The following is a 12,581-nucleotide window of genomic DNA, read 5'->3' on the forward strand; positions in this document are numbered from 1 at the left end:
GACTACACCTCCATAGAACATATCCGCACTCTACCCCTCTTTATCTTTTTGCAAACACATCAGTTAAGATCAAGAAAACGATTGGTAAGAAATTCTGGTGAGGATGTGGGAATGGGAATTCTCTGACTTTTGGTGAGATTCCAAACGCAGCCACTTTGGAAATGAGAGTGGAGAAGTCTCAAATACCAATCCAAACCAAAAACAAACACAAACAAACAAAAAAAATGCCTTGACTTGCTTTTTTAAATTCTCATCTCTTTGAAATTCATCGTACAAAGCTCCTGATTGGACTATCTTCCAGCTAGACTGTTCTTTGCAAGGTATTTTAATGCTTTTTCACTAATACCTTTACCATCCATGCTCCCTCTGCCTCCAGTCTTTCTGACCTGCTAGCTTAAGCGCCCATCATGACTCAGCTCAGGTCTGCTCCCAGTGTATGATGATGCTCACCTCGTTGTTACCTCACTCAGCTAGTTCTTCCAAAAGAGGTAGCAAATCCTTCTTCATCTCTGATTTCCCCCATCCTGCTTCCAGTACCTAGCCTGGCGTGCGGGCGTGCGTGTGGATGCGCTCGCGTGAAATGGGAACACGGCACACAGGGGACTTAAAAACAGCATCATTTTTTAAAAAATGTTTAATTTTTTTCATACAACTTATTTTCCCCATTGATTTATTGAATAGTCTAACACCTTGGCTAGAGGAATAGCGTTGCTAAGTAACAACACGCCACCTTGTCTGGCGCCTGCGTGGCCCGGATAAGGCGGAGCCACAGCTTCCTCTGCAAAGGGAGGGCACACGCAGGCGCAGACGGGAAAGCTGGTCTCCGTTTCCGCCCTATTGCTTTCAATTAACTGTTGAAGCAGCGCGCGCAACAGGTCACTTCCGGGAAGGGGAAGCCGCACTTACCTAGCGGCAACATGGATGCTGCCAGCGAAAGCGAAGAGCCGGTAAGATAGTGCTCTGGGGTTAGTTAAATACCCAAGTGGAGATTGGGTGGTAAGCTACCCGAGGAGTCAGGGGATCGTTCACTCAGCGCCGCTTTTTTTTTCTTCTCAGGTTTCTGGGGAAGCGTTGTCCATCGCCCATGCTCTTTCTTACCCTCCCGAGTCATATGGCAACGACGTGAGTATGACTCACACTTCCCGCCCACCCAGCCACCCAGGATGTCAGAAAGCCCTGGCTTTAAATATAAGCTCCTTTGCTGTTTGAAATCTTCAACTTCCCCACATCAGCCAAAAATTGTACCTTCACGTCAGTGTAATCTTAGGTGACAAATGTATTACTCTAGAATCTGTGAAAGTGAGTCCCTAACTTTCTATGCTTTAGAACCACCCGGGAAGCCTCTGAACACCCCCCCCCCCATATCCAGATTACAGCCCATATCAGATCAAATCATAATCTCTGGGGGAAGAGGAGCCAAAACACGGTAGTTTTAAAAGAGCCTTTAAAATGAATGAATATGCAGTAAAGTGGCACCGGTTTGTAGCGTGCTTCATATGGACCTTTGTACAAGCTATCTGTCGAGAGATAAAAAAAAGAGCAATCAGAGCAATTGTCAGGAGTAGCAATCAGAATGCAATGTGTACTAGATGAGTGGCTCAAGCAATAGGGTGGAAAGGGTTAGCAGGAAAGATTTTTAAGGATGGAGGTAGTAGATTTCATGTGGGAAGTGTAACTTGAACTGGGTCCTCAACGTGTGTGTAAGTGGACAGGAAATAAGGATTCAAAGGTAGGAAAATTTCTTGGTGGGAGGTGCATATGGAGATGGATTTTTCTGGCTTCATGAAGGGGACAACGGGGAGGGGGGGAGGTTGAAAAAGAGTCCTGTGAAACAGCCAGTGCGTACTTGTTCAGACATATTCAGCCCCATCGTTTGTTCTGGAGTTTTACAGAATGGAAAGTTGGTTATCTGATAAAGACAAATGATGACTATAACATGCTACACCAGTGAAAGTGAAAAATAGTTTCACATGCATTTTTGTCCTCCCAACAACTCAGAGGTGTGTGAGTGGGTATATTAATGTAGTTATGTTGTTAATTTTCTGTAATGCAATGTATTTATATATCATTATGCATATAATAAATTGTATTTTTGTCATATTTAGTGTAATAGTTTTCATTAGGTGATGGAAAAAGATGTCCAGTGGTTCATTATTTTTGTTAATCTGTATTGACAGCTTCTTTTGGTCACTGTAGGGACAAAAGGTTTATATTGCAAAATCCACTATTTCATTTTTTATCCCTGACAGCAACATTTTCTGTAGACTTCTTGAGATTTAGCAAGATGTCTTTAATTTATTATCCATTACAGTACTGAGAGATTTCTTCCTCTTTTACAGCCTGATATTGAAATGGCTTGGGCCATTCGAGCAATGCAGCATGCTGAAGTCTATTATAAAGTGAGTTGTCATCATTAAGCAGAAGTCAACATGTAATTTTGGTGTATGATGCTATGCTGATCTCGGTTCTCGGCAACTTAAATTGTTAAGTTTTACTTGTTGTTTTAACTACTGAAAAATCTTATTTCCAGGGAACAAGGGTAAAGCGAATTTGATAATGAGAAGTTCTGCTTGCCTGCCCCCCTGTTTTTGCTACCTGGAGGGAAGATGCCTGACCCAAGAGTATCAGACACTTAAAATGTCTGTTGAATGAATGAACGATCACGGAACTGGAGTCAGGCAATACTAGGACTGAAGGGTTCATTCAATTGCCAAAATAGTAAAAGGAAAAAAAGAAAGAAAGAAAAGGGAAAAACAAAAAGAGAGGGGACTGTTGTTGTGGCTCTTAAGACCATCTTAATGGTTTCATGCAAGACCTGGGCTGTTAATACTGTCTAAAGTAATCTTCCGTCCTGAGAACCATAAAGTTTTCTGATGGTGTGGCACTGGCGGGGTAGAAGTCTAAACTAGTGACAAGTATCTTTATGTCTGTTTTGTCGTCTGGCAGCTGATTTCATCAGTTGACCCACAGTTTCTGAAACTCACCAAGGTGGATGACCAAATCTACTCTGAGTTCCGGGAAAATTTTGAGACACTCAGGATAGATGTATTGGACCCAGAAGAACTCAAATCAGAATCAGCTAAAGAGGTAAGTATCCTCTTAAGCATTATCTAACATCTGGCCAATAACTTTGATTATATGTTTGTATATACGCTTCACATTTGTCCAAGGGACTTAAACAATAAGGAACCTGGATTTTGTAATAATTAAGTCAGCTATGGAATTAATTAATTTCTGTCTTCTGTGCTTTTGGTGTGATTAAAGACTTTTTTCCTCTCCTTGGGCACTTCAGCTCCCCCTTAGATACTCCTTTAAGGGGAGAGGGATGAGTTTATTTTAGCAGGAAATTTAACTGGAAGGATTGGATGGTGAAATAGTTAATAGGGTACAGGGAATATAGTGCAGCATTTTGACTCTCAGAGTTTTTGTTCCATTGATCATAGGTCCTGGATGGCATAGCAATGGTGTTTCTAACTTACATGATCATCTCATGCTGACACAGAGCACTGAGATTATAATAGGAAAAAGATTTTCCTTCAAATGGGGTCTTGGCTAACGAAGAATTTAAAGTTTGAAGTCCTAGCAGGCTGTCATTGATCTTTTGAGAATTTTCCCCTACTCGGTGGACATATATAACATTAAGGTATATCCCTGCCTTCTTTGTCTCGTCACATTGGTGAGGATGAGTACCCACTTTGACTTGAGGTGGCTGATAAATAACTCAGAGCAAAACATAGATCCATTTTACAAATTACATTTTAATTCCATAGTAAAAAGATTAAGGTGGTTGGTTTCTTTATTTTGTTTTGTTGTTGTTGTTGGGTTTTTTTGTTTTCCTGATCAAAATATTGTGTGTAGGGGGGAGCAGCAGTCTAAAATATAACATAGAGCACAGAAATAGGGTACAATTTTCACTAGAAAGCTGACAGTCACTTCATTGACTGTGTCTCTTTGACCCTGGCTTTTATCATCGCTGGGAAGCTCAAACCACTTTCCTGGCTCAAGTACATTAGACTCTTGGCTTTATCAGTTAAGATGTTGCTTTTTGCCTTTGTAGAAGTGGAGACCATTCTGTTTAAAATTCGAAGGGATCGTAGAAGATTACAACTATGGTACTTTGCTGCGACTGGATTGTTCTCAGGGCTACACTGAAGAGAACACTATCTTTGGTGAGTTTCTTGCCTTGGGCATTGTTTCTGTAAGAGGATCTAAATAAGGAGTCTGGGTTCACTAACAAGGATAGTTAGCTTGGAGGTCATCTTATTTTTTATATCTTTCAAAGTCCTGTTCCTTACTATAACATATATTTGAATGGCTTTTATGCTAGTTAGAATTTGGTTTTAGTCAGTACACATAATTATCCAAGCCAGGACAATCAATTCTATTTACCTTTCAGCACCCAGGATTCAATTTTTTGCCATTGAAATTGCTCGGAACCGGGAAGGCTATAACAAAGCAGTTTCCGTCAGTGTTCAGGACAAAGAAGGAAAGGAAGGAGCTGACAATAAAGAAGAGGAAGCTGAGAAAGGAGCTGATAGTGGAGGAGAAAAAGAGGAAGGAGTCAACAGAGAAGGAGAAAAGTAAAAAACTAAACAAGGGAGGAGAAAAAGTCAAGAAACCTGTGACTCAGCTGAACCCACACATGTCTGTGCTGCTCACACAGCCCCCATTGGTTAAATGATGCCCTTGTGCAAGTGGAGGACTCAGAGGGACATCTTTCTAGCTAGCAAGAGAAGCTACTCTGGGCATAATAGCTTAAACACGATTAGTGGAGTCTCTTCGTTCATTATTGCTTGATACCTTGTTTCTTGGCTGTAACTGTTGTTGAAATAAGACATTTTGTAAATAAATTCCTTTTGGTTTATTTTACTTATGACTGACTTTAGAAAGTATTTACATTTATTTGACACTTCAAAAAATCAGGTATATAGTCTCATCACTATCTCATATAAAACTATCTGTTTATTAATTCTTCACTGTTCTCAGTAGTAAAGTTCTCTTAACCTGTTAGCTTGTACCTGGTATTGGGATTAGAAGTTCTTATATAAGAATTGACTTGTAGCCAGACCTAGTGGCTCATACCTGTAATTCCAACACCTGGGAGGCGGAGATAAGAGAATTCTGTGACTTTGAGTCGGGTCTGAGCTACAGAGTGAGACTGTCTCAAAAAAATGAATTGTTTGGGAAAAAATGGCTTTTTCCTTTGTGGTGACTATAGCTCTCTGATTTCTTTTACTGTATTGGAAAGATATGCATACTTGAGGGAACAGCAGTCTGAACTGTCAGGTTAGAGAATATAGCCCATTTCATTAGAGAAGAGCGAGAGCCTTTATATCCTTTTGAGAATTTGTGTCATTTGCTTATTGGTTGGTCGGTTGGTTGGTTGGTAGGCTTTTGTGTGACAGTCTCACCTTATAGACCATTCTGGCCCAGTTCTCAATATGTAGGTAATACTAGCTTCATACTCAGAATCCTGCCTTGTTCATCCTCTTATAGGTAGGTTGTTAATCTGAAACTTAAGCCAGTAATAATAAACGCTAATATACCCATATATAATGTTATGGGCAAGAGCATATATTTTCGTTTGACACAAACATTTGTTGATTTGATAATGTGAGGAAGTGTTTCTCAAGTGAAGCTGTTCAGAGTGAAAACCTCAGTTATCTACTCAGGTACACAGACAAACAGAGTTTGATCATTGAAAATTAAAGGAAACTACAACACTTACAGTACATACAGACAGTACTTTTTCAAGTCAAACCATAACATTCTTGTGTAAAAAAGGATTTATTGCCAGGTGGAGACCTCAGAGGCAGAGGCAGATAAGTACCTGAGTTTGAGGCCAGCCTGGTTTACAGAGTGAGTTCCAGAACATCCAGGGCTACACAGAGAAACCCTGCCTTATAAACAAACAATTCTATTTGAGGATAAATGCCTTGAATACTAGGAAAATATCACTTTGAATGCTTTTATTACTGGGAGATTCTTAAAGAGTATTTCAAACATTTATTAAAAATTTCCTTTTATAAAAATGTATAGTTTTGAAAGAGGAGAGCTCCATATATTTCATACCAGCCAGGCTGTTAAGAAAAATCTATACTGTGTAATTTTCTCTAGTTGTATGTCCATGTACACTAAGAGGTTGAGGAAGAAAAAGTATTGACCATATATAATTACAGTTTCATCACAGAGCCTGTGGCAGCCCACACAAGTCTACACCAGGTCCTCTGTGGATATATTACGGTTTTCAGGTTAGGATTTTAAGGGATTTTTTAGTGTGAAAAGAAGTGGGTTTCTTATTTCTTTTGCTTTATCTTGAGCTCTTTTTCTTCTCCGTTTTGTCCAATCCCAATGGGTTTGTTTTTATTTTTATCTTACTTTATTTTTATTATTATTACTTAGAAGCCTGTTTTTTTTTTTTTCTACAGAGAGAAAGGGAGTGGATTCACATGAGAAGGGAGGTGGGGAGGAATAGAGAGAAGGGAAACCATAGTGAGGATATATTATGTGAAAAAAAAAATGTTTTCAATTAAAGGAAAAAGTAGCTCTTTCCAGGTTTTTCACTGACTGGACAACTAGCTTAAATGACTGTTTAGATTTACAGAGGATAAGAAACATGAAAATCAGAGTGTCTTGAGGCAAGTAATATAAAATGAAAAGGAGTGACTTCAGAGCATACAGGTAGACTCTTAAGGGTCAGGAGGCAGTTTAGAGGGGAACAGTAAGCAGAATGGTTCTGTGGTGCTTTAAATGAGTCATAAGATGGTGTCAGTGTTCTTCCCTTGCCATGCACAGCCCTGTGGAATTCCCTGCTGCTCAGTGTCGACAAAGCCTGTGAATATGAAGAAACTTTATTCCTAAGTTGGGATGATTTGGTTTTAAATTAATCAAAGGGAACATTAGCTTGGGTAGGTTCTTCCGAATAGGTTAGTCCTTAAAAGGGTCAAGCAAGAGCAGCAGGTGTCCTGTTGTAGAAACAAACAGCCATGTTTTGAGAAGACTAAATGTGAAATTTTTTTCTCTGGCTGATGGCCCTCAAGAAAATGGGGATTCCATTTAGTTCTAAGGAACTTAATTCTGCCTGCTAGTGAGGGGGAAGGTGGGATTGCTAGTATGGTGTGGGCCCTGGGAACCCCAGAGTAGACTATCTAGTTAAGCTATCCCTGTACTCCTAACTCCTAGACAATAAATGGATATTGTCTCAAGCCCCAAGACACGGTTATTGGTTACAGAGTATTTCAGAGCTGCAGGTTTGGGTAGTAGAAGGGAGGTGCTAGACTTCACCAAGACCTAAAAGATGGGACTTGGGTGTGGAATCTGACAGTGGGTAGAAGCTGGAGAAATTTGAAGACTATGATAGAAAAGAATCCTAAACTGTTTTGAAGAGACTGTCACTAGGAATACAAAGTTTTTATTGTTTAGGCTTTGCGTCTGTGTGTGCATGTGTGTGTTTCCCTTTCCTTTAAGATAGGATATCTATATATAGCCCTGGAACTTCTATATAGACCAGACTGGCCTCAAACTCACATAGATCCTCCTGCCTCTGCCTTCTGAGTACATTCACCACTAGGCCTAGGCCAGGAAAGTGGACTTTTAGGGTGCTGCTAGGAAGAGCTCAGAAAGAAATGGAGGAGCATGTTACTGGAAACAGGAGGCAAGGGGAGTCTTAAAAAGTGGTGAGCCTCCTGCCTCAGGTTTCCAAGTGCTAGGATTACAAGTATGTGTCACCATGCCTGGCTCAGAAATTGAGTCTTGAGTCAGGGTCTTTAGCGTGTTAACACATAGCTCACACTGGGGTAGAATTCACTGTGTAGCCCTTGCTGGCCTTCAATCTATGATCCTTACATCTCTCCCAAGTACTAGGATCACATCTCATATTCCCACATCTGGTTTTTCCCTTTATATTTTTGTGTTACAGAGGACTTGATTCTTCTTGCCCGTGGAAAATAAAGTTCTTTTTCAAACTATTAAGCGACTTTCTTTTCTCAGATTTTACTTAAGGAATATTTTTACCTAGGCAGCAAGAATATTATGCAAGTGCCATTGCTCTGTCTTATTTTTTTAATAATGAAAAGAAAAATATATGAGGATCAGATTATTCGGATCTTGCTGTGGCTTTTTTGAGACAGTATTTGTGTAGCCCTGGCTGTCCTGGTACTCACTCTGTAGACTAGGGTGGTATTGAACTCAGAGATCGGCCTACCTCTCCCGACTGCCAGAATTAAAAGCATCCACCACCATGCTGAGCCTGATTTTGATATTCGTATAAAATGGAAATAATTTTACTAATCTTTAGTAACTAGAAAGGCACACATTTATTGAGTCACTACTCTCCATGGAAGTATTTACCGTCTCCCTCAGAGTCAGGATAATCCTAAAAGGGATGTTTTATCTTACTTTTACTTACTCTTTGTAGTGAGAATATAAATTAGTCTAGTCAACATGGAAAGTAGTGGAGAGGACCCTCAATATGTGGAAATAGAAATAGCATGCGATCCTGCTGTCCCGCTCTCGAGTGTGTACCCAAAGGAGTCTTAGTCAGCAGCCTGTGGGCGAGATACTTGCTCGTCCGTCTTTACTGCAGCTCACTGACAATAGCCGAGGTGGGAGAGCAGACTAGGTCCCCATCGATGGGCTGAATAAATAAACTAGCATGTACACAGTGAAGTTTTACCGAGATGTAAAGAATTAAATCATGCAGAAGGACCTGGAGATCATTGTGTGAAATAAGTCAGACAAACTATTCCATGCTTTCTCTGATGTGCAGAATTGACTTTTTTTTTTTTTTTGAAAGATCATTGGGAAAAGGGATGAGGGCAAGGGAAGAAAATGAGAGGATGAATATGAACAAAGTATGATTGATAGACATGCACGGAATTGTCAGAATGAAAGTCAGCTTGTATGATATTGACATCCTTTTAATTTCTATTTTTAAACAAGGCTTTTGATTTCAGTACTTGGATTAAAACAGAATCAAAGACAATGGAGCATCATACCTAGAAATACCTTATACCTTCACAGTCAGCTAATCTTTGACAAGTGTCAAGCACATACATATAGCTATAAAAATGATTCTTCGGTGAATTATGGTATTGGGAACCTGGGTATTCACAGAGGGGGGAGGAAGGAGGGGAGAAAAGAAAAGAGGAAGGGAGGACACAGGATTTCTGACATATCACTTAGAAAAATTAAAAATAGCTCAAAGACTAAATATAAATCTTGAAATCACAAAACTCCACAAAGAAAATATAGGGGAAAAACTGGTTGTTGTGGATCTTGGTGACAGTTTGTTGAACATGACTGTAAATGCTTAAGCAACAAATACAAAAACAAACAAGTGAGACTTCAAGCCAAAACCTTCAAAACAAAGGAAACAAGAATATTGAAATGCAGCCTCCAGAATGGAAGAAAACATTTGCAAATCATGTATCTGACATACCTATTGCAAAGAAGTTTCCTTGCTGCAGGGTGAGAACTCCACTTGTATGTGGGTGTAAGGACAAATGTTTAGATTGTTGTTAGGGATTATGCTGGTTTAGTAAATTGTTAACAGCAATTGTGAAAAACAATATGGAGGTTACTCAAAATCTTATAAATAAAATCATAGGGTTCAGCGGTGCCATTTCTATATGCATATGCAAAGCTAATGAAACAAGCTCTTTCCTTTATTTCTATTTATTTATTTATTTGGGAAATTATGTCGCTAAGTGTCTTCCTTTTTTTAAATTCACATTCATTTGTTTAAGACAGGATCACACTGTGTAGACGTGGCTGGCTTAGAACTACTAGGCTGGCCTCATTGCTAAGAGATCTGGCTGCCTTTGCCTCTGCCTTCTAGATGCTGGGATTAAAGATATGCACGTGCCACCACACCTGGCCTTATTAATCTATTTTTTTAAAGTTGGATTTTATTGTTTATATATGGGGGGCACCTATGCAGTTGCTTCAGTGAGTGTGAAGGTCAGAAGAAGGTGTCAGAACTTCTGAAGTTGGAGTTAGAGGGAGTTGTGACCTGTCTGATGTTGATGCTGGGAACTGAACTTGGTTCCACTAAAAGAACTGCAAGCATTGTTACCTGCTGAGCCATCTTTCCAACTTGAAGTCACATTGTAAAGAAATCATTACATTACCCTGTTTATTTCAGAATGGCTTACAGCAGCCGTGATGGAGAACTGACCTACCTGTGTACCTATGTATAAGTGCATAAAGGAAAAGAAAAGGTGTATTTCCTACTGTATGCTACAACATAGAAAAAATGAGACTGTAACAAGCTGAGTGAAATCAGCCAGATAGAGAACAAGTTGTTATATGGAATCACTTTATATGTGTTATCTAAAAAGAATCAAACTAAGAAATCAGTTGGAACATAGTAGTTGCCAAAATTTAAGCGTAGGGGAAACGGGGAGATGCTTTTGGAAAAATCACAAATATTCAGTTATAAAATGAATTAGTTCTAAATGTTTAATGTATAGCATAGTGACTAAAATTAATAATATAATATAGTATGCTTGAAATCTGCTGAACAAAAAGATCTTAAATGTTTTTTAAAGTATTGAAAAGATATGACAAATGTGTTAATTGATTTGACTTTGGTAATCATTTCATAGAGTACAGATATAGCTAATTATCACAGTGTATATTTTTTTTACAGTTTTGTCAATCATGCCGCAGTAAGTCTAAAACACGAGTAGAAAATAAGTAATAAAATATAATAATAAGGTTGGCTGTCATGGTGCACGCCTTTAAGCCAGTACTTGAGAGACAGAAGTTGAGGCCAGTCTGGTCTCCAGAGTCAGGTTTTGGACTGCCCGGGCTACATGCACCCTGTATCAGAAACAACTAAATATGTCATGTGTGTGCATTCACATGTGTCATGTGTCTGTGGAGGCCTGAGGTTGACATTAGATATCTTCCTTGGCTGCTCTCTGTAATATTTTTAGAGACAGTCTACCATTGAACCTAAAGGTCCTTGGTTTGGTCAGCCTCAGGGATCTACTCATATCTGTATCTGTGTGCCCCACACTTCAGTGCTGCGCTTACAGATACACATTACTGTATGCTGCTCTTATGCGAGTGCTGGGGTTATAAATGCAGGTTCCCATGCTTGCACTGTAGACACTTTTCTGACTGAGCCTTCTCTGTACTACTAATCTTTTCTATAAGAGTATTTTATGTTAAAATAGCATTGATCCAGGCTTAAGGTCTGGCTGGATATGATCTCGGGTTAGGGTCTCATTCCTTTCCCAGATATTTTCTGATCAGCTTAAATGAAACTGTTAGCTTCATGTACTGTAACGATACCTTACGTTCTTGTATCCCTGTGATCTAGACTTTTACCTTAGCAACTGAGATCCTGACTGCAGGAACCACCCACTGATTTTATTTCATTTACATTCCTTAGCAACCTTTCAAGGATGATAGGTTTCAAAACCTATCAAAATGGGCGTATATGACTATTTAAAAAAAAAAAAAGTCCTGTAGCTTTTTAAAAGAGAAGCAAGTTCATAGGCATATTCTGGGGTGTGTCATGCTTTCTGAGAACTGTCCCACCCCCATACTACAACCACCATAGAGAGTCTCAGTTTGTAGCAGTAGCTTGCTTTGGAATTCACTGTATAAACCAGGCTGGTCATATAAACTCAGACCTGCCTTTCTCAGTTTCCCATGGGATTAAAGCTGCATGCCACTATTCCTGACCTCCTTTCTCCCTTAACTCTCATGATTAAACTTACATTACTAATAAAATATCTTTATTACATTCCAATTTGTTTTGTACAGACCACTTCTGAGATTCTGTTCTGCAACAAAGCCACAAACTCACTTTGGTTTGACTTAAGGTCCTTAAGGGGAACTCAGGCTGCTGCCCACACTGTAAGCAGTTAGAGCTAATGGAAATTAGATTTTGCTCAGCTTGAATAGGGTGATTTATGTGTAGCAGGACTTATTTGAAATGGCTAATTTTCTTAAAATTTGTCCTTTTTAGCTCTAGCTCCATCCACCCCTAAAGTATAACACTAGCAAGGCAGCCTATCCCTTCGAAGCCCTGGGTTCTGGCACCGGGTAGATTTCACAAGAACCTGAAAAACTAGAATCATGATCCATCACTCAGCACCACTCAAAGAGTCCCACAGCACAATCTGCCTAAACATGGTTCCTCTTATAAGTTGGATCTTTGATCTAGGGAAGGCAGAAACAAATATGGCTGTATCCTCAGAAAAGTGTAAATTTTCTTTTTCTTATTTCTTTCCTGGCCAGTGTTCAGGCATGCTTTCCTGGGTACTCTGGGAGTTTTCACTCTTTCGGAAGCTCCCATGAGGCTCTCGGATGCTTGTTCTCCATTGCTGAACTTGCTGACCTTTGGGGTCCTAACTTTAAAAACATGGCATTTCTTCTTTCTAGCCTCCCTCCTCCAGATATCTGCCTGCCCTTCTTGTTTTTCTCTTAAGGCTTAATAAAATTGTCCCTGACTGCTTGGCCTTCTGAGTCCATTTTCAAATTCCTCCCTTTATGAGACCAAGAATCTCAAAGGGGATCCTCAGTTTCTGTGATAATATACGGGAACTGTGGGACCCCCTCCTCCA

The 12,581-nt window shown here is 39.6% G+C and overlaps 1 protein-coding gene across 13 annotated transcripts in view; it reads left to right on the forward strand.

Moving 5' to 3' along the window:
* Positions 1–261: 261 nt before the first annotated feature.
* The window catches only part of Pbdc1 (polysaccharide biosynthesis domain containing 1), a 217,252-nt gene continuing 204,932 nt past the window's right edge, over positions 262–12,581 (forward strand). For 12 of the 13 annotated variants that reach the window (XR_015646370.1, XR_015646368.1, XR_015646364.1 and 9 more), the window contains exons 1-5: positions 874–947; positions 1,057–1,122; positions 2,340–2,399; positions 2,947–3,087; positions 4,058–4,169. Coding sequence is in view for 1 of the 13 variants with exons in the window: in NM_001108818.1 (NP_001102288.1) it covers positions 918–947; positions 1,057–1,122; positions 2,340–2,399; positions 2,947–3,087; positions 4,058–4,169; positions 4,397–4,584 (597 nt within the window). In the remaining 12 variants the exon portion in view is untranslated. Of the gene's footprint in view, positions 948–1,056; positions 1,123–2,339; positions 2,400–2,946; positions 3,088–4,057; positions 4,170–4,396; positions 4,961–12,581 lie in introns of those variants that run through there. The other variant, NM_001108818.1, reaches the window with a different exon arrangement.

The sequence above is a fragment of the Rattus norvegicus genome, chromosome X (assembly GCF_021556685.1).
Source record: "Rattus norvegicus strain SHRSP/BbbUtx chromosome X, alternate assembly SHRSP_T2T, whole genome shotgun sequence".
In the NCBI taxonomy this organism is placed as follows: Eukaryota; Metazoa; Chordata; class Mammalia; order Rodentia; family Muridae; genus Rattus; species Rattus norvegicus.